The sequence below is a fragment of the Rutilus rutilus genome (assembly GCF_951802725.1).
Source record: "Rutilus rutilus genome assembly, chromosome: 20".
NCBI lineage: Eukaryota > Metazoa > Chordata > Actinopteri > Cypriniformes > Leuciscidae > Rutilus > Rutilus rutilus.
The window spans coordinates 10,473,622-10,499,710 of NC_140225.1; the positions used below are offsets into that span (position 1 = coordinate 10,473,622).

At 39.0% G+C, this 26,089-nt stretch overlaps 3 protein-coding genes and 1 long non-coding RNA gene across 4 annotated transcripts; 1 reads left to right on the top strand and 3 right to left on the bottom strand.

Moving 5' to 3' along the window:
* Nucleotides 1–863: 863 nt before the first annotated feature.
* prdx3 (peroxiredoxin 3) lies at nucleotides 864–3,793 on the bottom strand. The gene is made up of 7 exons (XM_084392392.1): nucleotides 3,329–3,793; nucleotides 2,719–2,836; nucleotides 2,488–2,629; nucleotides 2,129–2,264; nucleotides 1,752–1,855; nucleotides 1,425–1,590; nucleotides 864–1,105 (listed from the first exon to the last, which is right to left on the bottom strand). Exons 1-7 carry the CDS (start codon nucleotides 3,362–3,364, stop codon nucleotides 1,055–1,057), a joined length of 753 nt encoding a protein of 250 aa, XP_084248518.1. The 5' UTR covers nucleotides 3,365–3,793; the 3' UTR covers nucleotides 864–1,054.
* Nucleotides 3,737–9,697, top strand: sfxn4 (sideroflexin 4). The gene is made up of 14 exons (XM_084392391.1): nucleotides 3,737–3,924; nucleotides 4,040–4,105; nucleotides 4,364–4,426; nucleotides 4,511–4,537; nucleotides 5,116–5,170; nucleotides 5,316–5,341; nucleotides 5,468–5,521; nucleotides 5,601–5,663; nucleotides 5,851–5,919; nucleotides 6,374–6,464; nucleotides 6,591–6,706; nucleotides 8,011–8,096; nucleotides 8,188–8,305; nucleotides 8,421–9,697. Exons 1-14 carry the CDS (start codon nucleotides 3,886–3,888, stop codon nucleotides 8,496–8,498), a joined length of 951 nt encoding a protein of 316 aa, XP_084248517.1. The 5' UTR covers nucleotides 3,737–3,885; the 3' UTR covers nucleotides 8,499–9,697.
* Nucleotides 9,691–13,439, bottom strand: dennd10 (DENN domain containing 10). The gene is made up of 9 exons (XM_084392390.1): nucleotides 12,951–13,439; nucleotides 12,390–12,586; nucleotides 11,727–11,806; nucleotides 11,369–11,517; nucleotides 11,019–11,130; nucleotides 10,512–10,612; nucleotides 10,322–10,429; nucleotides 10,149–10,243; nucleotides 9,691–9,991 (listed from the first exon to the last, which is right to left on the bottom strand). The coding sequence occupies exons 1-9, from the start codon at nucleotides 12,988–12,990 to the stop codon at nucleotides 9,824–9,826; spliced, it is 1,050 nt and encodes a 349-aa protein (XP_084248516.1). The 5' UTR covers nucleotides 12,991–13,439; the 3' UTR covers nucleotides 9,691–9,823.
* Nucleotides 13,440–17,012: 3,573 nt separating this feature from the next.
* On the bottom strand, nucleotides 17,013–18,006 carry LOC311280023. The gene is made up of 3 exons (XR_014625615.1): nucleotides 17,758–18,006; nucleotides 17,445–17,522; nucleotides 17,013–17,151 (listed from the first exon to the last, which is right to left on the bottom strand). It is a non-coding gene; the product is annotated as an uncharacterized lncRNA (long non-coding RNA).
* Nucleotides 18,007–26,089: the final 8,083 nt, after the last annotated feature.

Genomic DNA, 26,089 nt, shown 5'->3' on the forward strand with positions numbered 1-26,089 from the left:
CTACCATATCCTAGGATCATTGTTTTGCTGAGATACTTAAGGTACACTATGTAACTTTTTTTTGTTCAAAATTAACAAATAATTTAACATAAATGAAAATGATTAATCAATACATCAATCATTTTTCCAAAACGTGCTTTTTTGTCTTACCCTGATTCACTATTTCTAATATAAGTATTTATATTTTAGACCTGATGGGATGTTTTTTTTTTGGAAAATTGCGTATATAAGTCACTTTGTCATGTCTGTAAATAGAGAAAAGTTGCCTTGGCTATTTGACGTGGGAGAGAAAAAAAAAGCAGCAGAACAGAGGAGAGTGCTTGCAAAAAGAGAACATGACACACCTCATAATAAAATGAAAATCAACATTGGCTTGGCTTTTCGGAAATGACGAGAACAGAGGGATTTGAAACGTTGTAAAAGTGTTTTGTAAAAGCATGGAGGCGGTGTTTTTGCTACTCGACAAATGAGTAAGGTATTTTATTTAACAGATAAATTGCCAAATGTAGCTCTCTAACAGAATTCATTGTAAAGCATTATCTATTGCAAAGGTTCATATTCGTCCGCACAGTCACACAGAGCCAAAGCACAGCCAAAACAATGTTCTTCGCCGAAACGCATGCAGTTTTGTTTTAAACTGCTAGAGAGCCAAAAATACCTTTAAGGTATAATATTTGAAAGTTGCCATGAAATTAAAATTGACCCTATTTATTTTCTTAATGCATGTTACTGGATTTATTGCTAACAGTTCCTCCAAGCATTTATTTTTATAAAAACTTCTGACCACACAATCTAAATGTCAACATTTCTTTGCTTATGTCATGAAGCCCTTTGGATATAAAGCATGTGCTATGGCAAAGAGACAAATTTAACAGTGCAGTTTTTAATTAGACAGCTTAACAACTTAAATCAAAACAGATTACACTCCCTATTAACTGCCAACATACTGATACATGATGTCTATAAATAATTATATTTATTTTGGATATGGGTTTTGAACTTGTTTCAGTGCTAAGATCTGCAGGATCAGTCAGTACAAGTAGTTTTAGGCTTTTCAGTTGACCTTCTCAAAGTATTCCTTCGAGCCATCTGGAGTCGGCTTAATCTAAAATAAAAAGTCAATTACATAAATTAAGTCAAAACAAAAGCAACAACCATTTCACACTATTATCTATGGCCATGACAGACCTGCGGAGTTCATATCTGGCTTAAATACTACTCATTTACAATAATTAATGGGCAAGTTTGCTGAATTTCAACCAGCTGGTTTAAACAAAATTGTGTGTACAAATTTACAAAAAGGTTTCAATCACTCATTCAGAAGTTGAGGTATTTCAATTTTTAGAAGTATTTTATGCACCAACCACATATTATACAGTGTAATCATTTTGTACTTAGACACCAGTAAAATAGTAAAAGCTTACTGTGGGTGACTTTGGGGTCCAGCTGGCAGGACAGACTTCACCATGGGTTTCCACAAACTGGAAGGCCTTGACCAGACGGATGGTTTCCTCAACAGAGCGTCCAACCGGCAGGTCATTTACACTCATGTGTCGGATCACTCCATTAGGATCAATAATGAAAAGACCCCTATAATGTGAAACATCATTTAGTGATGGATAATTTGCTAAAAAAGCAACCTATCCAGCTTAGCAATGCATGAAATCAACCATACAGATACAGGAAATAAAACAAATGTTTGAGAATGTATATAATAAAGTAATCCAAGTACATTGATTAAATGACGGTACCTTAAAGCAATTCCAGGACCCTCAAGCAGGACCCCATAGTCTCTGGACACTTGCTTTGTGAGATCAGCCAGCAGAGGAATGTGGATTTTTCCTAATCCTCCACTCTAGACAAACCAGACTTTGGTTGGCAAGCTTAACAATTTGCATGAATTTGATGCTAGTTTCCCAATCCCTTGATCCTATTTAGAAAACTGAGAATGTATAGACCGTAATGTGCACAATGTCAATCGTTGCACTGTTTGAACAACCTGTATACGGTGTGTGTGTGTGTGTTTCATTTCAGTCAACTAATCAATAGGGCCTGGTAAACAATGCAAAGTGACAACTGTATTTAGCTGCAGTGTGTGTACACAGCATTTGTGAAGTTAAGTATAAACCTTTCTCGGGGTGTTGGTCCAGGCCAGGTGGGTAAAGTGAGAGTCCACAGAAACACCGACTACTTGACAGTTTACATCACGAAACTCATTGGCTTTGTCACTGAAGGCGATGATCTCTGTGGGGCAAACAAAAGTGCTGCCGAGTGGGCAGAAATAAAGAAGCATTAAAAAGCATAATCCTAGAGTGATGTACAAATGTAATTACAATTGAGATATTGTAGACAATCTTATGCATGAGTGAACGCTGTATTTCCACACTCCATAAAGGTTATTTAAAATGATTAGTGTACTACACCAATGGACTTCCGTTAAATTGTGTTAGAGTTTATTGTTAAGAAAATGTACAATGAAAAACTTACAAATCTAGTGGGTAAAAGAAAAGGACCAGGTATTTGCCCTTGAAGTCTTCTAGGCTGATCTCCTTGAACTCTCCATTGAGAACAGCAGTGCCTTTGAAATGTGGGGCCTGTTGAGTGACTGCTGGGGCCCATCTTGCAGTGGCTGATATTTACAAACATACATGATATATTAGCAAAGATAATACTACTATATTTAATTAAGGGCAAAAACTCAACTCTTTTAAGACTTACTGATTGAGAAGCAAGCTTTTTGTGCAGCAATGCAAGCAAGGGATTGTGGGGCCCTGATCACTGATGGTCCAATGTGAGGGACCAAGACATTCAGTCCATTAACTGCAGCTCTTCTTGCCTGTGGTTAAAAGGAGGGGACATACACGAAACAGCCGTTATACAAATCAGTTATCGCTTTTCAACAGATAGCACCATGCCCTAACATCGTGCACATCGCGTACAAATATCTCAAACTATACAGGCCCGCTTAATAAGAGGCGCTTTCCAAGAATACTGTAGTTACACTTTTGTTGGTTTGTTTCAAAACTTTTATCTAACATAAATTGGCTAATTTTCACGTTAGGTTAAAAATCAAGCAATTTAAAACAAAAAGATCTGCACAAGCTACAAGTAACAATTGTTTATTTATGGCAATTCTTCTGACAGGTATTTGACGTGACGTGCACATTGTATAAGCTGTATAACTAAAGGTTAAATACCGTGAAACGTATCTGCTAACCAAACGACAACTAACAGAGTTTAACCAAACCACACTTGCACCTAATTGTATTCAGCACTTGTTCCTCGTAATAATGTTTCGCAGCAGAAATCGTATTTATCGCTAACTTACAGAAGTGCTGAGAAGTCTCCCGATGGTGGCTGCCATCTTGCTAATGTGCTCTGCTCAATGAATGCAGTGCGCAATAAAACACCTTGAGCATCAAAGCTGCGCACTAATTTTGCATTAGTTGCGCAGCACATGCACACCGATACAAGAAGTTGCTTAAAATAATTGTTTAATAATACAAATATATAATAGATAAATTGGTGCAGACAAGAATTAAGGTTTGATAACTATAAAACCATGTAAAGCCTGACATATTAAATACAAGTCCGAAAAATCGCTTTTATAGGCTATAAGGTTTGCATACAGTGTAGGCCTATGTCCTACTTCATGTTTTTCGATTTTGTTAGTGAAAAATTTGTCTTGACCATAGACTGTAAATAGACTGTAAAAATGATTCCTTATCATGCCGGAGTGTAATTGGATGATGTCTAAGCACGTGACATGCGGAAGCGTCGCAGATTTAAGCATGTCTCATCTGCGTGACCTACACAAGTTAAGCTTTGTTTAAGAATCATAAAATGAATTGGTAATGCTTGTAGAACCGTCATTAAAAAGCTAAAATGGACCCCAACTTGCAGTACTGGCAAACCAATGGACAGGTACTTTCTTCAATATGTGTGTCGTTTAAAAAATCACGTTTTGATTTATATTTGTCTTGTTCATGAAAATTATGATATCAGCGACAAATAATTAAATAAATGAATCATTTTCCAGTCTTTTCTGAGCAGACTGCGTCTCTGGTTCAACATTCTCGACCCCCGTTATGTGTTGTCATCACAGGTGAGTGGCAGCAGCATAATAATAATCAGCACATGCATATACATACTGTAACATAAATCACAATCAGCACATGTACATACTGTATACTGTAACATCAATCACATCAGTACTGTCAATTGCTTCTTATAGAATGCCTATATGAACAGTACCTCTCGCACTATACATGATGAAAAGAACATTGTGATATGTGTCCCTTACATATAACAATGTTTACATTTAATAGATGACAACAAAATACATATTATGATTTTTCCTTAGGCTGAAATTGAGGAGGCCCGGATACTTCTTCAGAAAGAGGGAAATAAACAGAGAAATGAAAAAGTAGGCTGCACAATATGTTTAGTAGTTCATTCATTCATTCATTCATTCATTCATAACAATATTCAATTTCCTATCTCTTTCTAGGTTGCTAATGCCTGGTTACTGTCTCTTGTAAGTGAATGAATTTACATTTTTCAAGTGAACATGACAAACAAGTAAAGATATTCACTGATTCTGCAGACACAGGACAAAAGAGGCTACAGAACTGAAAGAATACATTATTTTGTATCAATATGTTCACTTCACATATTTTTTGTGTGATATCTTGCTTCTTCTATTGTTTCACAAATGATACTGTGTATGTGAATGTGTATAGAGTGCTCTGTGGATCACTTCAAAATGGAAAAGTTTAAAAGTAATAGAGTACTTTTATGGTTTGATAGAGTTTTATGGTAATAGAGTCCAAATGTGGTTTGAAGAGACAGTTTGATTTTGCACTAAAATGAAACATTTGTTAAAGTCAGCATGAAATGGAAGTTGTGAAAGTCATTTGTACCCTATTTTGACATATATCTAAGTGAAATGGCTTCTTGGGACCTTGATTTTGTCAACCGGGAATTGATTGGATGGTTGAGGTTTGCTATTACTGTAATCTCATGTGATTGCCCACCCTTGTGCTGAAAAACACGCCATCAGAGAGATATTATTTTGATTACATTTTTTTCAATAATGTTGTTATACATTTTTAGTCTTCTGTCCATGCTGATACTGGAGCTGTAATCTCACCAGTGTTTCGTCCTCAAGGTATAATAACAAACTTGAGGGTTTGTGTTTTCTGTAATTTATGCACTTGAGATATTTCTTCATTTGTGTGAAGCAATTTGCATTCATCTGAATTGAAAATGTTCTTTTGCTTCTCTGATGACATCTACTTCTTTTTTGTTTCCAGGTTTTCTACCTATATCTGCTCCCTTGGTGAGTTTTTAATTTCAGAATGTGCTTACAATGTGCTGGAGATGAGCAACTTAAAATGTTAATTAGTGAGTTGTGATTTTTTTATAATCCACAAATGAATATATCCACATATTTTTGTTTCCACAGGTTGTTGCAAGTTTAATACCCCACAAAGGCATTAAACATGCTTTGTTTTGGCAAGTAAGTACATTCTACATTTATGTCTTCATTTTAGTTTTTTCTTATCAACTATACATTTTTGTGACAATTTTTGCTATAGTTTTTGCTTCAGGCATACTGTGCAGGATTCAACCATTCTAACAGAAATGCAACAGCGACTAAGGTAAAGAATTATATTTTAAATAAAATTAAAAGCTGCTTTGCTTAGCAAACTGTTTTAACCACAGTGTTACATCCCAGGACGTATTTTCTTTTCTTTTGTGTAAGTGAGTAATAAAAATAATAATAATAATAAGAGTGTTCTGATACAGGATTTGAATTGTTATATTTATTTTACTTTTTTTGCTTAGGATAACACAACATCAATGAAGCAGTCAATTCTTATGGTTGGAACAGTTTCCTACTCAACAATTGCAGGGGTATGAGACATTTTTGTCACTGTCCTGTTTTCTCAGTCAATAAACCATATTCATCTGATGATTTTATGTTTGGAAATTGTTGACACAGGTGTGTGAAACTCATGAAACCTGTCAAGGTTCAAGGGTCATGTCCGGGTCATATTTCACCCCCTGAAATTAAAAGAAATAAAAAAGACTATATTTAGTTTACAGAAAATGAAGCCTAATTTTGGACCATTCCGATTTTGACCATTATTATTATTATTATTTTAATAATACACATTATTGTGTATGACAATTAGGCACACATTTTCTATAAATTATCATTAACATAATGCAAAAAATCATTTAATTCTCATTAAGGTTTTGTGAGGAAAGTTATAGATTTTAGTTGTTTGTTGTATTTTAATAGTACAGATAAATATTTTCTTTTGATTTTGGGGTGAAATGAGACCTAGATATGCTCTCTTTTCAGGCTCTTCCACAGATTATACTCCAGCGTTTTAGACTCTTCAGTGCTGTGATTGAGACATTCTGTAGAACCTTGTTACCTATTCCTCTCTCAGGTAAGAACATCAATGCACTCCACCTAGCATATTTACATAGTTATTTCATACATATTCCTGATCTAAAGTCTGCATTCTAGTGTCATAATACCATTGAAAGGTTTTGAGTCAAACGTGGTTTTCTAGCCTGTCTAGCTGCATTCAGTGTAATGGTGGTGAGAAGTGAAGAGTCCGAAAATGGAATACAAGTGTTTGATTCTAATGGGAATGCTGTCGGAGTCTCAAAGGAAGCTGGTTCCAAGGTGAGACTGAACCTTATTCCACCTAAGCTCCTTATCATTAAACTACTTAAATATATACTGATGAGCCAAAACATGACCAGTCACAGATGAAGTAAAATATCATTGATCATCTCCTAACAAGGCCACATATTAAGGTCTGGGCAGATTAGATGGATGCAGGAGAAATGGCCAGGAATAAAGAATTTGACGAGGGCTAAATTGTTATGACAAGGCGACTGGGTCGGAGTATCTTTAAAAATTCAAGGCTGGTGTGTTGCTCCTGGTCAGCAGTGGTGAGAATTTACTAACAGTGGTCCGATGAGGGACAAACCACAAACGGTGTTGGGCGCCCTGGGCTCATCGGTGTGTGAGGGCAACGGAGGCTATCCTATCTAGTCTGAGCCAACAGAAGGTCTACTGTGGGACAAGTCACACAAAATTTGAATGATGGTTATAGGGGGAATTTGTCACAACACACAGTGCATCGCACTCTGCTGCGGATGGGACTGTGTAGCCACAGACCAATCAGAGTGCCTATGATGACCCCTGCCCACAGTTGAAAGCACCTACACTGTGCACTCGAGCGTCAGAACTGGATCTTGGAGCAGTGGAAGAAGGTCGCCAATGAGTCCCATTTTCTTTTACATCTCGTGGACGGCCGTGTACATGTGCACCGTTTGCTTGGGGAAGTGATTGCACCAGGATACACTGTGGGATGATGACAAGCCGGTGGAGGGAGTGTGATGCTCTGGGCGATGTTCTGCTGGGAAACCCTGGGTCTGGCCATTCATGTGGACGTCAATTTGACACATGCCACCTACCTAAGCATTGTTGCAGACCAGGTACACCCCTTTATGATAATGGTGTTCCCCAGCGGAAGTGGCCTCTTTTAGCAGGATAATGCACCTTGCCACACTGCCCACATTGTTCTGGATTGGTTTGAGGAACATGATGAAGAATTCATGGTGTAGCCCTGGCCTCCAAATTCCCCAGATCTCAATCCAATTGAGCATCTGTGGGATGTGCTGGACCAACAAGTTCAATCCACAACAGCTCCACCTCGCAACCTACAGGACTTGAAGGATCTGCTGCTAACATCTTGGTGCCAGATACTACAAGACATCTTCAAGAATCTTGTAGATTCCATGCCTCAGCAGGTCGGCGCTGTTTTGGCAGCATGCAGATGACCAACAGCATATTATGCAGGTGGTCATAATGTTTTGTCTCATCTGTGTATATTCTTTACATGTAATTGGTATTCAATGATGTCTCACATCTAATCATTCATGGATCATTTGGTTTCTACCATCATGTCTTGGTCTTAGGCCATAAAGGAAACAGCCCTCTCAAGAGCGGCTCTCTTTGGCACCACTGCAGCTGTTCCCAGTTTTCTGCTAGCTCTCCTTAAAAGGTAGAAGTCAAAATCATCTGCTTTCTGTTTTACAATTTGATTCTTAAAAGTTTTGATTGTCTAAATGTAAAGTCTGCTGTCAATGTTTCAGGGCAAAGTTTGTCCAAAGAAACCCCATGATAATCGCTCCTGTTCGGCATGTCAGTACTGCCATTATTTTTGGCCTGATGATTCCTGTGTCCTTTAGTCTTTTTCCACAGTTTGGCAAGGTAACACACATTAGATAACTGATGTTTGTTAAATGCTAATGCAGATTCATTATATACATTTACCATTTTAATTTTGTAAATAAATTCAGACCAGCAACCTATTTTTTGTTTGCAGATAAAGAGGGAGAATTTAGAAGAGGAGTTTCAGTCACTTGAAAGTAATGGGGAACTGTTTTACCACAGAGGACTGTAATGTTGCCATTGCAAACTTGCTTATTTGAGGGCGACTTTTATTGACAGGGTATGCTGACATGAAATGACAATGGAAACAATAGAATATTCTAAAAGGTCACTGCATTTCAACAAAAATTCAAAATGGTGTACATTAGAAGTATTGAAAACATACACTCTTTTTTCCAAAGGATTTATTTAATTCTGTACTACTGCCTAATGATCACATTAAGTAGTACAGCTGTACAGGTTTGAATTCATATGAATTTAATAGCTAAATTCACTGCATTGAAATGGCTTTTACTAAATAATAACACTTAAACAATTATACCCGTCCCTCACTCTGTTTGTTGGTGTCAATAAAATTTCTGTTGCCACTCATGTATACTTTATTTATGTATATTTAATGATCACACATGCATTTAAAAAAGTATCTAAGGAAACAGCGTTTTACAACTCTATGAAAATTATCACAATGTTTAAGAATTTAGAGATTAACAGTTTGAACATCCTCTTTTTTTCAGTATATATTGCACCCAACACATTATCAGAAAATCTTCTATGATCTATTTAGGCACAGAGGATAGCCCTTGATAAAATGGGTTTTCAGATTAATAAGGAGATTAAACATAAAACATATAAAGGAATGCTTAAGTCAATATTAAGTGGACATGCAAAATGTGGGAACAAAGTTCCATCCCACAGGAATGACTTTGTATATTTAAATTAGAGTATATAATCATAAAAAGTACTCTTACAGGAATACACCTACAGATTGTTAATTAACATCCTAACTTTATGATTAGGTTTTGGCACTCAATAGTTTGGTAAAAAAAGTTTTCAGTGGCTTTACATTCTGAATTTAATGGGACCCTCTAGAGCAATTAAATGTGTTTAATTGAACAATTACTATAACAGTATTATTATTTTACAGCTGAACAAATGTTAGGCATGAACTAGGCAACCGTCAGCCCTTTGCTACTGGTGTGCAATTATGAAATATTATAAAATTTCTAACAACATGCCAATACCTTGTAAATACTTGCAGAGATATAAATATAAATTGTTCATTGGCTCAAGATCTAAGTGCTACCAAAAGGTTTGATTATTAATAACTTACCTCAAACCTGTGTTATTACTTAGAAATGTCACATTCAACATTCGTAATTGCACCCATCATGTTATAGCTGTGTTGTACATCTCTATCTTTATATTGTCCCATTTACAACCCTGATATTAGAGATTATTCAAATGTTACAATTCATTTTGTGATTCCACTTTGAAAGGTAAGTTCCTATCTCAGTGATTACTGTGAGGCATGCCAGTTGGATGAGATGCACTGATTGGTCAAATCTTCAAGAGTTGCTCAGCTGCAGCTAAGTGGAAGAGGAAGTTTTCAGTCGCTGGAGGGTAATGCCGCTGCTTCAGAGTCTCCAAAGTCAATTTGGAGTTGTCTGCTTCATCAGCAAGAGACATCAGATTACTGAGGATTTCTTTAGTTTTTACTGAAATATCCTGGAAACAGATTGAAAAATAAAAAAGGGGTTGGATTAAAACTACAGTGTTGCAGGATTTCCAAGTCTTGGAAAATTGAAATGCTTCAAAGGTAGATTGTGCTACAGCTATATGATGTTTCTTTACTAATACTTAGGACCTTCTTCTTATTACTTACCTTAATAACCTGTGCATCTGTGCGATCGGTGTCCTCTGCAGCCTGGACAATGAAGTTGCCGATCTCTTTATGGAGTTTTCCCATAGCCATGGCCTCTGAAAAAACAAGGCATGGTAAGTGGTACTCGACAATTCTACTTAGTCTCTATAAATCTGTAAAGCAAAATCTCTCACCTTTGGCATTTTGTGAGACAGTGATCTCACTGTCTGGTAGATTTACATACACATCAAACAGGTCTGATCGGTCCCTGACTTCAGCATCGACAAACCCTGCGACATACCCTACAGAGAAAGTGAACAAGATTCATAAATATTGCAAGAGTGATAACAATAAATTGGGAGAAGGACCTGTTTTCCCTCGTACCTGTACACAGCTTGAGGTTTTCCAGCTCATTATTATCCAGGTGAACAAAAGGGTGGAGTATGGACCAGTCTTTTCTATGCCATACTAGGCCAGGAAGAGCTCTGGTTTTAAAAAGAAAAACACATTTACCACTTCCAGACTTTTTAGTGCATGGCGATTATCGTTAACATGTTCAAAAGTTTGGGGTCAGTACGATTTATTTTGGTTTTCTTCTTGAAATAAGTTAATCAATCAATCTAAGACCCCAATGGTTGACCGTTTATCTTTACATGATGTGCAGAAAGAAAGAAATAGAACCATAAGCACCTGCTGCTCTTTGTTACAGCACCACAGGACATAAACACTAAGATACTTAAATTCAATGTGACATGCGGTTTTCACATATTTTACTTCCATACTCTGACATTTCAATGAATCATGCACAATGCGATTAGGAATATAAATAGTCAACTTTGATTTCATGTTAACTTAATGATCATGTTGTGCAATGAACATTTCCATGGTTACCTTGTGAACTCCAGCAGCGCCTCAATCCGTGGGTGATAGACCACCACTCTTTTTTTCAGCATTAGTGCTGTGTAAAGGATGATGGTCTCCATACCAAATTGTGACACAACATCTAAAATAAAGATGGAATATCTCATGAAGTCTTAAATATAGCAAACTGGATACCATACATAAATGTTTTACAGAACTGAGATGCTTTCTTGAAAGATTTCTCAAATAACAACCATGAAGCCAATTGGAGCAAATGGCTATGGTACCAAAAGTAAACATCAGATTATTTTAGCTGTTCATTTCTCGCTTCATGTTGCCATAAGTGCTTGTAATGTTAATTTTAAAGGTGCACCCCTAACCTTTTAAGGAGCCAGCCAGGTAGGCCTTCCTGACGTCATAATCTTTGATAAGGAAGGAACCGTTCTCATCACTCTGGCATATCCCTTTGGTCAGAACAGCAATGTAGCCTTCCATCATCTTCACAGGACTTCCATGTTTAATATACATCCTGAGCAAAAAACAATGTTAAAGATGCAACATCACAAACACACAAAAACTTGGTGTATGTCCTTAGAAATTACTTAATGACAAACCAAAGATGCTCACTGAAAGTAATAATGGTACTTGACCAATTATTTAAACTCAAAACAAAAATCTACACTCAAGCGGGAACCTCTATGTTGCGAACTAAATGGTTTTTACTTAAATTAAACCTACCTGCACAGAACTCTACTGAATGCAGCATATTTTTCAGGGTTGAAGTCCTTAGCTGTGACAACTATTGAGATATGTGTCACCTTTGAATGAAATTGAGCAGTCAGTTAGCAAGCCGGCATGATTCTGATCATTTATTTAGATTAAAAATAAGTACCATCTGTCTACAAAGCATTCAGCACTTACGGTGAAAAGCGCGTAATGAGATATACTGAGCTGTCAGATTTGTCACAAAAGAAGTTATAATTGCAATATATTATAGCAGTGCTTCTCCAAGGCCCCCTATTGTCCACGACAATATTCAAACAATATATACCCCTAGCCCTAGTTTTTTTTTTTTTTTATATATATATATAAGATTGGGAACAGTTTTTAAAGGAAACAAACAGTTGTTGAGAGGGTAAATATAAGTGCTGTCAAATCGATAAATCGCATCTTACCTTAAAGTTTGTGTTTACATAATATATGTGTGTGTGTGTATATTATCACATATATATATATCGGTGTGTGTGTGTGCATGTCTGTGTATATGAATTAAGTCATTCATTCAGGTTTGGAATGACATAAAAGATGGGTAAATAAACAAATTGTTCATTTTACGTTATTTGAGCACAGGTTTGTAAGCTTTCAGGATGGCAGTGGTGTCCTAATCATTAAGTCTGGTACCTTCTTAAGCGCAGTTGGCTCCTGAACCTCGACAGTGGTGATGTAGTACCAGGTTCTGCAGTACTGCCCGAACACAAACGTGTTCAGCACCCGATTATCCAACGTCAGGCAACATTTTCTCAACAGAACCTCTCGCAGATCAGCACCAATGGAAGGATAGCACCAAACCCAAAGCGTGTCTGCATTTACATCTTTCTCTGTGTATGGGGGACAAATTCAATTACTGACAAAATAATCATTATTCTATAACTAAAGGGACAGTTTTCCCCAAAGTATTCTGTCATATGGCCTTTTTCTTCTGCAGAAAACAAAATAAGATGTTAGACTCAGTCACCATTTCCTTTCACTGCATCCATTTCCACAAAATGAAAGTGAATAGTGACTGACAAAAAAGTGCTGTCACTCTGCCTAACAACTCCTTGTGTTTTCTTTAAGGAAAAATAATAATAATATGAGGGATAAATATGAGGGCGAGTAAGCTATACAGAACTTTTTGGGGGGGTTAACTAATGCATACAATGTACATACAAATGTTATATTTTCCCGTTATTTCGATCTTACCAATAAGTCCAAGACTCAGCATCAGGTCAGATGTAGCCATATTCCATTCCTTATCCACGTTAATCTGTTTCTAATACTTTAATGATTTATAAACAGTTATGTCTACAGCAGTTTGGATAGCAGATGAAAATGTTTTTCAGAGCGAATAGACATAACCCATTGTCAAATATGCCGGGACAGTATATCCAATTTTTAAAAAAAAAAAAAAAAATTAAAATGCCAAAACGGTTCTCCTTGCAAAATAGATGTTAGTGTTGAATCCAGCTGCAGTTTTCTTTTGAAAGCCTAGCGTTACGAATTATCAATTAGTTTCTAGTATATCAGTGTAGGTGAATCAGATGTGGAATTGAAATAATACCGGCGAGTATGTGTATCAAAGATATATAAAGAGGAAAACGATATAAACATAAAATGAAAACTTATCAAGAACAGTGAATCGCCACTACTGGTCAAGTGACCAACATGTCTTCTTCCGGGTTTAATTTCTCTGAGTTTCAACCAAAATATTCAGAAACATATTGCCATCTAGTGTGTTGGTGCGTTTAAAGTTCAAACACAATAAATCCCAGCATGATTTAAATAGAAACATAGAAACTATAGTAAGCTATAGGCATACTAAATTATACATTTTCAAATAATCTTTAAATGTCACAAAACTTGGAGCAACTATACAGATGTTTGTCAGGTTCAATGTCCAAAATTAAACCTTAGGCTACTCTTAAAAATTCACCACATGTATAAATATCATTAATTGATTTGAAGAAAACATTTTAGGTTACAAAGAGAATTAATAATATCTAGTTCTACGTTTAATTGTGTCCGCTTTTGAAAACATTTATTTTAACAAGAAGAAATAAGTGTTATTGTGAAATAGTTTCCCTTGTTAACTTTTAAACAAAAGAGAGAATTAGAGGTATACATGCCACAAAAAAAAAAAAAAAAAAATCTGTATCATTTATTCAGCCATGTTGTTCCAAACCTGTAAGACTTTCTTTCTTCTGTGAAACATAAAATAAGTTATGTAGGCCTAGGCCTAATGCTTGGCACAAATAATAATTGGTCATAGAATAGGTTTAATGAATTAATATTAATACAATATGCATGCAGTATAATTGCGACTATGTGTTCTTTAATTGTCATGCTTTAAAAAAATGTACTCTTAAGTGTTTATTATGTGAAGTGTAGGCGGACAACAAACACGCGAAATGGTGACGTGAAAGGACTTTGACATTTTTAATAATTATGCAGCAATAGTATAATAGTACAGTAGCCTACTACTGCTGTTCAAAAATTTGGACACATTACTATTTTTTTATTTTAAAGAAGTGTCTTATGCACATCAAGTCTGCATTTATTTGATCAAAAATACAGAAAAATATTAGTGTTCCATATATGGAGGACTAAAAATGCCATTGAAAAATAAAATGAAGAAATTGTTTATTAATGTAATAATTATGAATTGAAATGTTAAATGAAACAGTAAATAATGATAATTCTTCATTTTGTTTTTAAGTGGCAATAGTTTCATGCTCATTATATGAAAGGCTTTATGTACTGGTGAGTTTCAATGTCATGTATTATTTTTCTTATATTTTATTTTTGCTTTATAGGCATGAATGACTTTAGTTATCTCCACACAAATTGTTTCGAAATAACTGTAGAACTGTCCTGCGATAAATTCCCACATGCCAATGAGCTTCCTATCGAGTCAGAGAACAACAAAGAGTCCCTCCTGCTGTACATGGAGCAGGTCAGTTCATTTTCCCTCTGTCCTGTATGGAAACATGATCCCAATGGATCCTACTAGGATCCTAACCTTTTCCATTTTCATCTTCTCTCTCGCTCTTCTGCAGGTGCACAGAGGTTTCAAAGGGCGTTATCAGGGATAAGGACACTAAAGCTGGCATTGCAAATGCTATCATTAAAGGTGCAGTGTGTGATTTTTAGCGGCATCTAGTGGTGAGATTTGCGAATTGCAATCGGTCAATAATTCGCGGCTTTTCCTTGAAATTTCAAACTCGAATGAGAGGCTACGGTGGCCGACGTAGGAAGCCGCGTCTTTTCCTGCTGCTTCTCATTCAAGTTAGTGATGAAACGCGCTCTGTAGCGCTGTCTGTTCGCTGTCGGCTACGGTAGAAACATGACGTCACGATATGGCGACCTTCATAGAAGGGGTGGCCGCGGTTATGTACATATAAATGACTCATTCTAAGGTATTAAAAACATAACGGTTCATTAAATAAGGTCTTTATACACCACTGAAAACATAGTTATGGATCTTATATTGCATTTCTGTCAATAGATCCTCAGAAATATCACACATTGCACCTTTAAGGTGGACGGCCTGGACCACGACATAAGATCTGGTATACCTCTAAAATCACTTTGCCAAACAAACAAACTTTTTTTACATTTTCAACTTTCTTTAGTGTGTAATGTTTCTGTTTGAACATGAAAAAGGTCTGTGAAGTTACAAAGCACAAAGTCGCTCCAAAAGGTAAGCCTTAACAAAGTTAAACGGAAGTGAGGAGCTCATTTATAAAACAATAAGCCGGTCTGTCACAGGTTGAGGAACATTGCGACTTAAAGGTGCAATGTGTGATATTTCTGAGGATCTATTGACAGAAATGCAATATAAGATCCATAACTATGTTTTCAGTGGTGTATAAAGACCTTATTTAATGAACCGTTATGTTTTTAATACCTTAGAATGAGTCATTTATATGTACATAACCGCGGCCACCCCTTCTATGAAGGTCGCCATATCGTGACGTCATGTTTCTACCGTAGCCGACAGCGAACAGACAGCGCTACAGAGCGCGTTTCATCACTAACTTGAATGAGAAGCAGCAGGAAAAGACGCGGCTTCCTACGTCGGCCACCGTAGCCTCTCATTCGAGTTTGAAATTTCAAGGAAAGGCCGCGAATTATTGACCGATTGCAATTCGCAAATCTCACCACTAGATGCCGCTAAAAATCACACACTGCACCTTTAAAGGCGATGAAACGCGCTCTGTAGCGCTGTCTGTTCGCTGTCGGCTACGGTAGAAACATGACGTCACGATATGGCGACCTTCATAGAAGGGGTGGCCGCGGTTATGTACATATAAATGACTCATTCTAAGGTAATAAAAACATAACGGTTCATTAAATAAGGTCTTTATACACCACTGAAAACATAGTTATGGATCTTATATTGCATTTCTGTCAATAGATCCTCAGAAATATCACACATTGCACCTTTAAGAGACATTGAGATTGTCTGATTTGAATGGGTTTTTTTTTTTACCACTAATAGATTTTTAAGAATGCCTCATGTGAGCAAGACTCTGAGATTGTAGCTGGTTTTCTACTCTCAGAATATGATGTTGATGATGATATTATAATAAAGCTAATAAAAGATTTTACAGGATCCACCTCTTAGTTTCTTCAGCTGTTTTAATTCAGTGATGTATAGAAGCTTGTTTCCGCCACAGAATGAAAGGTAATTGCGCCTTTTTATCTCACAATTCACATTTCTAAACTCCTTATATCCTGCAATTCTGACTTTTTTCTCATAATTTCTAGCCTTGATTATTTTGGACAAAAATCATCCCTGCACAATGTCCTTTGCATTGTGATGGTGGGAGTGGTCTATGTGCAATGCAGTTTTCTCTAAGCGGTTCTCAGAATTGCGTCCTTGGGACGAGGGCACGTTAATTTAAAAAAATATATATATATATATATATGATGTGCATGGATAAATAATTTATAATAAATTATTATTTCTTTATTGCAATATTCAATAAAAACAAGAATTGTCCAATTGTCCATTTCATGGTGACTTTAATATGTTGTTTAGGCAGCACGTGCATACTATGATTATCTTCACTTTATGCATATTTATAATTAAACAAAATATGATATAAATCAAATAAAACCGAATCGGGAAATACGCATACTCTGTTTATCTTCAAGGTATATTTATAATACAGAGAATATAGTATATTTATACATGAAAATTAGCTATTTTGGCTTTAAATGTAAACACCATTGTTAATTCATGTGTATCGTCCTAATAAATAAATAGTTAAATTTTTTTATTCAGTTCATTTTACAAAGTACAGATGTTGGTGATGCTTCGTTCCCTTGTTCATTCGCTGGTATCCTTAGGCATGCTGTGCTTTTTACATGGACTTCGCTGACTTGCACCTACATTTTCCTTTTGAGGAAATAGACATAATCAGGTTTAATAAGCTGGAAGGAGGTAAAAAATCACTTAACTTGTTTTACCATGAGGGGTCTATGAATTTTACTGAAATATACAAAGTATTCTAAATAGAGGATAACAAACAAAGTAGCTTAGTTGAAGACCGTGTTTGTTTGTTTTTAATAAATCTGAAAATAATTTATCATAATAAGAGATCATTTTCGACAATTACCCTGAATATCTGGGGGAAAATGTGGGTCCCTCTCAATGTCTATGGTGGTTGCAGCCTTAGCTGAAGTTTTTACCTTGGAGGTCAGGAAACCAAGTCTTGAGTTTTCTCTTGAATTCAGCTTTCTCTTCTTCACTTGGTTTAGACTCAGATACTGGAGAAATAAAAAATCATTAAGACACAATTGGGGGAAATAATCAATATTAAGAGAGAACAAATTTTTACGTTCAAGAATTTATAGCTGGGGAAAAAACTTTGTCTGGGGAAAAAAGAAATTGTCTCGGTTATGTATGTAAAAACAAATTTATATGTAACCCTCGTTCCCTGAGTAGGGAACGGAGACGTTACGTCGTGACGACGAATGGGGTTTCGCTTAGAAAGCCTCTCACCTTCGAGTATTACAAAACGAGCCAATGGCAAGGAAATACATGCAAACAAGCACTTATTTTTCTTCTTTAGTGAGAAGAAAAAACTCTGCAGAGTGCTGAAGCGACCAGGGAGAAACACACACTGGCAGATCACTGCACAGATCAGCAGGCAATGTGCACTCGCTGGAAATCGCCATCACACCAACACCTGGAGAGAAGCTCGTCTCGAAGTGTGAAGAGAATGAAGATCTCAGAATGGCTTGTGGAGTGAAGAATTATCTTGGCTCCGAAGCGAAAACATATCTGCATGTTGCCAGTGTACTTCCTTATATACCCACGAGGTGGGGCGGAGTTACACTATGCAAATTCCGCAGACCCATTGCATTTCCTTGCCATTGGCTCGTTTTATAATCCTCGAAGGTGAGAGGCTTTCTAAGCGAAAACCCCATTCGTCGTCACAACGTAACTCGGTGTGACCACGAAAGGGAACTTAGTGTCTATGGTAGTTGCAGCCCTGGCTGAAGTTTTTATCTCGGAGGTCAGGAAACCAAGTCTTGTGTCTTCTCTTAAAGTCAGCCTTCTCTTCTTCACTTGGTTTAGATACTGGTGAAATGAAAAATAATAATTAAGATACAATTGGTGGAAATAATATACTAATAATCTAAAAGAAAACAGTATCTTTTGTTGTTGTGGTGCTGGCTGAATTTCTTACCTTCAATGCCAGGTAACCAGGCCTGGAGCTTCCTTCTGAACTCAGCCTTGTCTTTTTTAGTGTGTTTAGAGTCAGAAACTACTATAAAAATAAAAAAATCATTAAGTGACACAACTGGTGAAAATAATATACTAATAATCTATGAGAAAACTATATTTTGTTGTTGTTGACCTGGCTGATGTTCTTACCTTCAATGCCAGGAAACCAGATCTGGAGCTTCCTTCTGAACTCAGCCTTCTCTTCTTCAGTGTGTTTAGAGTCAGCTACTAGTGAATTAAATGTGCTTCCTGGGGAGGCAGTGGGCATAGGTGCTTCCTCTTGGGACGAGGTGGGTACAGGTGCTTCCTTAGGGGACACAGTGGGCACTGATGCTTCCTCTGAGGATGAGGCAGGTACAGGTGCTTCCTCTGAAGATGTGCTGGGCACTGGTGCTCCTTTTGATGTCCTGGCAAATGTAGGTGGTCCCTTGGGGAGCCTTAAGGGCAAAGGTTTCAAGATTACATCCCTTTTCAGATGCAATCTCATATTATCAGGGATCCTCACTTTTCTCCTGAATGAGGGCCTGGCAGGTACAGGTGCTTCCTGTGGAAAGTCAGCTGGCACTGGTGCTTCCTCAGGGGATGCTGCATGCATGAGTGCTTCCTCTTGGGACGAGGCACATACAGGTACTTCCTCAGAGGTTGTGGTGGGCACTGGTGTTTCCTTTGGGGAGGCTGTGGGCACGAGTACATCCTCTTGGGGTGAGTTGGGCACAGGTGCTTCCTTAGGGGACACAGTGGGCACTGATGCTTCCTCTGAGGATGAGGCAGGTACAGCTGCTTCCTCTGGAGACGTGCTGGGCACTGGTGATCCTTTTGATGTCCTGGCAAACGTAGGTGGTCCCTTGGGGGGTCTTAAGGGCAAAGGTGTCAAGATGACATCCCTTTTCAGATACAATCTCATATTATTAGGGATCCTCACTTTTCTCCTGAATGAGGGCCTGGTAGGTACAGGTGCTCCTTGTGGAAAGGCAGCTGGCACTGGTGCTTCCTCAGGAGATGCTGCATGCATGAGTGCTTCCTCTTGGGACGATGCGCGTACAGGTGCTTCCTCAGAGGATGTGGTGGGCACTGGTGTTTCCTTTGGGGTGGCTGTGGGCACGAGTGCATCCTCTTGGGATGAGTTGGGCACAGGTGCTTCCTTAGGGGACACAGTGGGCACTGATGCTTCCTCTGAGGATGAGGCAGGTACAGGTGCTTCCTCTGGGAACGTGCTGGGCACGTTATTTGGGATCCTCACTTTTCTCCTGAATGGGGACCTGGCAGGTACAGGTGCTCCCTGTGGGGAGGCAGCGGGCACTGGTGCTTCCTCAGGGGATCCTGCATACATGGGTGCTTCCTCAGATGACAAGGCAGACACAGGTGCTTCCCCTGGGGAAACAGTGGGCACGTGTGTGTCCTCTTGGAATGAGGTGGGCACAGGTGCTTCCTCAGAGGACACAGTGGTCACTAGTGCTTCAGGTACAGGTGCTCCCTGTGGGGACCCGTCTGGCATGGGTGATCCCGCAGGGGACTGGGCAGGCACAGGCTCTCCCTGCAGGTACCTAGCAGGAGCTGGGGCTCCTTGTGGGGCCTCCACTATTCCCCACTGGCCTGAAGTGAGCCCACACCCGTTCTTCTCAAATGTTGAGCTTAAACGATCCTCTACCTCCATTATTGCCCACCACCTCCCTGCGAGGAGGGCTGTGATGAGCTCATGCTCATCTAAGGGGCTTAAGGGTTCTGTTTCTCTAAAACAGGTGGGCATGGTGGACATGCTCAGTATGATGGATAAGCAACTTTGATGGCAGAAAGACAAGTTGTTCAAAAAAAGTGTATAACCGAATGGCTGTTCGTGTGCAACAGTGAACTATCTGTGAAAAACTGTGAGAGAAAGAGAGAGGGAAGAGAAGAGATGACTTAAGTAATGACTTGTCCGTGCAGACAGGGATGGAAACTCGGGCAAATCAAGAGGCGGCGGTGTCTGTATATACGTCAAGGACAAATGGTGCGGCCAGCATACGGTGAGAGAAACTGTGTGCAATCCCGATGTGGAATTACTATGTTTATCATTAAGGCCTTTTTATCTACCGCGTGAATTTGGAAACATCATTATTTGTGCGGTGTACGTTCCACCAAGCGGGAATGCCGCTAACGCGGCCAGGTGTATAAGTGACTGTGTCAACGAACAATTAAGGCGCACTCCAGCGGCTCCAATTTTTATTCTTGGAGACTTTAATCAGTGTAGACTGGAGCTTATGCTGCCGGGATATGAACAATATATTAAGTGCTTCACGAGAGGTAACAAGATTTTGGACAAATGTTACGGAAACATTAAGGATGCATATGTTGCTAAGGCCAAACCTCCTCTATCTAATTGTGATCATAACACTGTTCATTTGATTCCAACTTATAAAACTCTTTTAAAAAGTGCTAAGCCACACACAAAGACAATCTCGGTTTGGTCGGAGGATAGTATTGAGACCTTAAAAGGCTGCTTTGACTCCACGGATTGGGATCTTTTTCACGAGATGGACATTGAGACGGCCACAGAATCCATAACGGACTATATACATTTTTGTGTGGACTCAATTGTGGAGAAGAAAACTGTGACGGTATTTCCAAATAACAAAAGTTTTATAACAAAGGAAGTTAAGGAATGTTTGAATAGGAAGAAGTTGGCATTTATAAATCATGACAAAATTAAATTAAAAATAGTCCAAAAGGAATTGAATATATTACTGAAGGGGGCGAGGAAAAAATATAGAGATACATTAGAAGATAATTTTGCTATAGGGAATTCAAAAAAACTGTGGGATGCAATGAAAGTTGTAACAAATATGGCACCACCTCACAAAACTTTTATAACTAATGATGACGAACAAAGGGCAAATGATTTAAATGACTTTTTTCTTAGGTTTGAGTCACCAGCTGATTATACGGGTGTTTTGGACAACGTAATATGTGAACCGGGTCAGAGGTTAGTGGTTGACCCACAGGTGGTCAGTACTATATTTAGAGGTGTATGCTCTAAAAAATCTATGGGTCCGGATAGAATTTCGGCCTTTCTGCTAAAAACTTGTGCTATGGAGTTATCCAAGGCATTCTGCCCCATTTTCCAAAAATCTTTGGACTCGCATACTATTCCATCTCTATGGAAAAAATCCATTGTTATACCAGTTCCTAAGAAACAGAACTCACTGGAGAATTGTGATTTTAGACCAGTGGCCCTCACATCTCATGTTATGAAGTGTTTTGAGCGATTTGTTTTAATGGGGTTAAAGGATCAAGTCAAACCATTACTCGACCCACTTCAATTCGCATATAGGGAGAGGCGTGGTACTGAAGACGCCATTAACTACATCTCTCATTTGGTCAGTAGTCACTTAGAAGCCAGTCAATCATATGCCCGTTTACTTTTTATTGATTTTAGTTCAGCGTTTAATACCTTAAATCCCATGTTGCTGACAACAAAGTTAAAAGAGCTTAAGATAAATCCATACTGTATTAAGTGGCTCTATTCCTTTCTGAACAACCGTACACAACAGGTGAGAGTCAACAACTCGTATTCTGAGGTTAAAATTACGAACACGGGAGCCCCGCAGGGATGTGTCTGCTCGCCAATTTTATTTACACTATACACCAATGATTGCGTAGCACGTCAAGACAATACTTTTTTTTATCAAATTTTCTGATGATACTGCAATTTTAAGTTTATTAAATGGGAAAGACAATGTTTCTCATTATTTCTCTGAGGTGGAGAGATTTGTAGGTTGGTGTGACAATAACTCTTTAATACTAAATGGAACTAAGACGGTTGAGATGATTTTCGATCCTAGAAGTGTAGGGGACCATAGTCCGGTAATGATACATGGCAATATCATCGCACAGGTCCCTTCATATAAGTACTTGGGAGTTTTTATAGATAATTCACTATGCTGGTCTTTTCATGTCAATAATCTTTGTTCCAGGCTACAGCAGAGACTATACTTTCTACGCAGGTTAAAAGTGTTTGGAGTGAACCAGAGAATCATGTATTTGTTTTATCAGTCTATTTTCGAGAGCTTGATTAGATATGGTATTACTGCATGTTAATCTCTCTGTCCAATTAAAATCAAGATTAGGACGTTTGGTGCACACCGCCTTTAAAATTATAGGGGGTGAGGAGAGAGGATCACCACAAGAGTTGTTCGATGCTTCAATTTTAAACCATGCCAGGAACATTGTTGGAGACGATACTCATATCCTGAATGCCAACTTTAAATTATTACCATCAGGAAGGAGGTATAGGGTCTTGATGTGCAGGTCTAATCGACTGAAAAATTCTTTTGTTCCTACTGCAATCAAAGTGTTAAACAGATAAAATATTATGAATTGCCATTGTGTCTTCTATGTATCTAACTTCACTTACCTGCTATTTATCTTAATGTATGTTGTATTGTATGTATTGATTGTCATTATGTTTTACATATTTAATTTTACTTATTTCTATTAGTTTTTTAATGTATGTTGTTGTATGTATGGACTTTGCACGTTGTCCAAGACAAATTTCCCAGCAATGGGACAAATAAAGTATAAAGTAAAGTAAGTAAAGTATACCCAGGAGCTCCGGAAGCTGGTTGCCTTAGTTTTATAACATTCATTAAATCTATCAATCTATTTATTTATTATTATTACAATAAGCGATATGCCCAGTGGCAGTCCATCAGAGGAAGAAAAGGAGACACAAATGATTCAAAATTAATATAACAATGAAGTTGATGAAGTGAACTTGTGTTGTATTAAAAATTTTCTTCATTGCTAACACAGTATAACTGATTCAGTTGCCCCAATTATCCAAACCATTCATTTAGTTCCCAAAACAAAGACACATTTCTCAAAACATATCAAGACTTTATCTAGACTTTATCAGCAAATATATACAAATTATTTGTCTTAGTTTTTATTTGGCAATTTATTATTATTATATAATTGTATAATTAAGTAGGCTATAATTATCAACAAATATATATATATATATATATATATATATATATATATATATATATATGTCTTAAATACAAATGAATGCAGCCTTGATGAGCATAAAGGGCTTATTTCAAAAACATTAAAAAATAGTAGTGTCCAAACTTTTGGCCGGTACTTTAATGCCCCTTTTTTACATTTGAGCCCCTGCCCCTGCCCCAGAGGGACTGTGAGGAAATAATAGGAGGATGCAAGATGCAAGTAAAACTCAGTTTATTGTTGGTGGTCAGATGTAAGACACAGGTCGGGGACAAACACTCAGGTGGCTGTTGAAGCAGGGACGAGATGGCGATCCGGTAGTGGTGCAGTGGTAAGCGTGCTCGAGTGAAACCCAGGAACCGTGGAACATCCAGACGACACGAGGAACTGACGAAATCCAGACGACACGAAGAACTGACGAAATCCAGACGAGGAACCTTGTAGACGAGGCACGAGCACAGGACACACACCGGGAAACAACCACAACGATCTGACAACATGAGAGTGAAGTTACTGGGCATATAAAGGAACCTGGGATGATGACAGCTGGTGACACTAATTAACACAACGAGTAACCACACCCACACAATTACACTCACGCAGACACATCAGTGAGAGACAGCCGATTCATGAACCGTGACAGTACCCCCCTCCCTAGGAACGCCTCCTGGCGTTCCCAGACAACCTTACCTGTCGATTGTAATCATCGATAAGGGAGTGATCCAGAATGTCTCTAGCAGGTACCCAACTTCTCTCCTCCGGACCGTAACCCTCCCAGTCCACCAGGTACTGAAATCCGCGTCCCCTCCGTCTCGAGTCCAGAATACGGTGTACCAAATACGTAGGTTCCCCATCTACGAGTCGCGGCGGGGGGGGGGAACCGGGGCAGGCGGATTAAAGTGAGAATAAAACACGGGCTTGACTTTAGACACATGGAAGGCGGGGTGAATTCTCCTGTACGCAGGAGGGAGTTTGAGTCGGACTGTCACCGGACTAATAATCTTGGTGACAGGAAACGGGCCAATGAATTTGGGAGCTAACTTGTTAGACACGGAGCGGAGCGGAATATTCTTGGTAGAAAGCCACACTTTTTGACCCACGACGTAGACGGGAGGCTTTGACCGGTGGCGATCGGCCTTGGCCTTCATGCGCCCCCCCGCTTGGAGTAGAGTCTCACGGGCTCTAGTCCAAGTACGGCGGCACCTCTGGACGAATGCGTGAGCGGAGGGGACCGCGACCTCGGATTCCAGACTCGGAAAAATTGGTGGCTGGTAACCTAAACTACACTTAAATGGCGAAAGGCCCGTGGATGACACTGGTAAGGAATTGTGGGCGTACTCCACCATAGAAAGCTGTTGGCTCCAGGACGATGGATTCTTGGCAACCAAACATCGCAACATTCTCTCGAGGTCCTGGTTGGCTCGTTCAGACTGACCATTGCTCTGGGGATGATAGCCCGAGGACAGACTGACCGTGGCCCCCAGTAACTTACAAAATTCTCGCCAAAATTTGGATACGAATTGGGAACCTCTGTCAGAGACCACGTCCATCGGGAGGCCATGTAACCGAAAGACGTGATCTATGACTGTGACCGCTGTCTCCTTGGCTGAAGGTAATTTGGGCAAGGGGATGAAATGTGCCGCCTTCGAGAACCGGTCCACTACGGTTAAAACAACCGTCATGCCTCTGGAGGGTGGGAGGGCGGTGACAAAATCTAGAGCGATATGGGACCAGGGTCTCGAAGGGACAGGCAGCGGTCGAAGTAACCCGTCTGGGGGTTGGTTAGATGTCTTACCAGTGGCACAGACTGAGCAAGCCAAAACAAAATCGTGAATGTCGCGAGCCATTAATGGCCACCAGAATCGTTGCTTAACTAGAAAACTCGTGCGAGTCACTCCTGGATGACACGCCACGTTGGAGCAATGACCCCATCGAATAACGTCGGACCGTAACCCCTCCGGAACAAACAAACGACTCGGTGGGCAACCAGGCGGAGGCGTTACCCCTTCTAGGGCTGTCTTGACCCTCGATTCGACCTCCCAAACCAGAGTGGAGATGACAACCTTCTCAGGTAAAATACACTCGGGAGTCACCGGGCGTTCGGATGGATCAAAAATACGAGATAAAGAGTCGGGTTTGATGTTCTTGGAACCCGGGCGGTACGAGAGAACAAAATCAAAACGTCCGAAAAAAAGAGCCCACCGAGCTTGCCTGGAGTTGAGTCTTTTAGCAGATCTGATGTATTCAAGATTCTTGTGATCGGTCCAAACGATAAAGGGTACCCCCGAACCCTCTAACCAATGACGCCACTCCTCCAACGCTAACTTGACTGCCAACAACTCTCTGTTACCAATGTCATAATTACGTTCGGCAGGCGATAGTCGATGAGAAAAAAACGCGCAGGGATGCATCTTGTCGTCTGAGGAAGCGCGTTGTGAAAGCACTGCTCCTACTCCCACCTCTGACGCGTCGACCTCCACCACGAACTGACGTGTGGGATCAGGGGTGACAAGAATTGGAGCCGAAACGAAGCGACTCTTGAGGTTGACCTGAACGTCGTTCGGGGGGAGGTCAAGGCAGTCAGAGGTGCGACTAGTTGGCTGAAATTGCGAATGAAACG

Excerpts from the sequence above, each read along its gene's own strand:
- sfxn4 (XM_084392391.1), top strand. The coding sequence starts at position 3,886 with ATGGACCCCAACTTGCAGTACTGGCAAACCAATGGACAG. Across the intron at positions 5,664-5,850 it reads GAAATGCAACAGCGACTAAG|GATAACACAACATCAATGAA; the intron begins GTAAAGAATTAT and ends TTTTTTGCTTAG. Across the intron at positions 8,306-8,420 it reads TTTTTCCACAGTTTGGCAAG|ATAAAGAGGGAGAATTTAGA; the intron begins GTAACACACATT and ends TTTTGTTTGCAG.
- dennd10 (XM_084392390.1), bottom strand. The coding sequence starts at position 12,990 with ATGGCTACATCTGACCTGATGCTGAGTCTTGGACTTATTG. Across the intron at positions 10,613-11,018 it reads GCGCTGCTGGAGTTCACAAG|AGCTCTTCCTGGCCTAGTAT; the intron begins GTAACCATGGAA and ends TTTTAAAACCAG. Across the intron at positions 10,244-10,321 it reads TGTCTCACAAAATGCCAAAG|AGGCCATGGCTATGGGAAAA; the intron begins GTGAGAGATTTT and ends TTGTTTTTTCAG.
- prdx3 (XM_084392392.1), bottom strand. The coding sequence starts at position 3,364 with ATGGCAGCCACCATCGGGAGACTTCTCAGCACTTCT. Across the intron at positions 2,837-3,328 it reads GGAGACTTCTCAGCACTTCT|GCAAGAAGAGCTGCAGTTAA; the intron begins GTAAGTTAGCGA and ends TTTTAACCACAG. Across the intron at positions 1,856-2,128 it reads GGACCAACACCCCGAGAAAG|AGTGGAGGATTAGGAAAAAT; the intron begins GTTTATACTTAA and ends TGGTTTGTCTAG.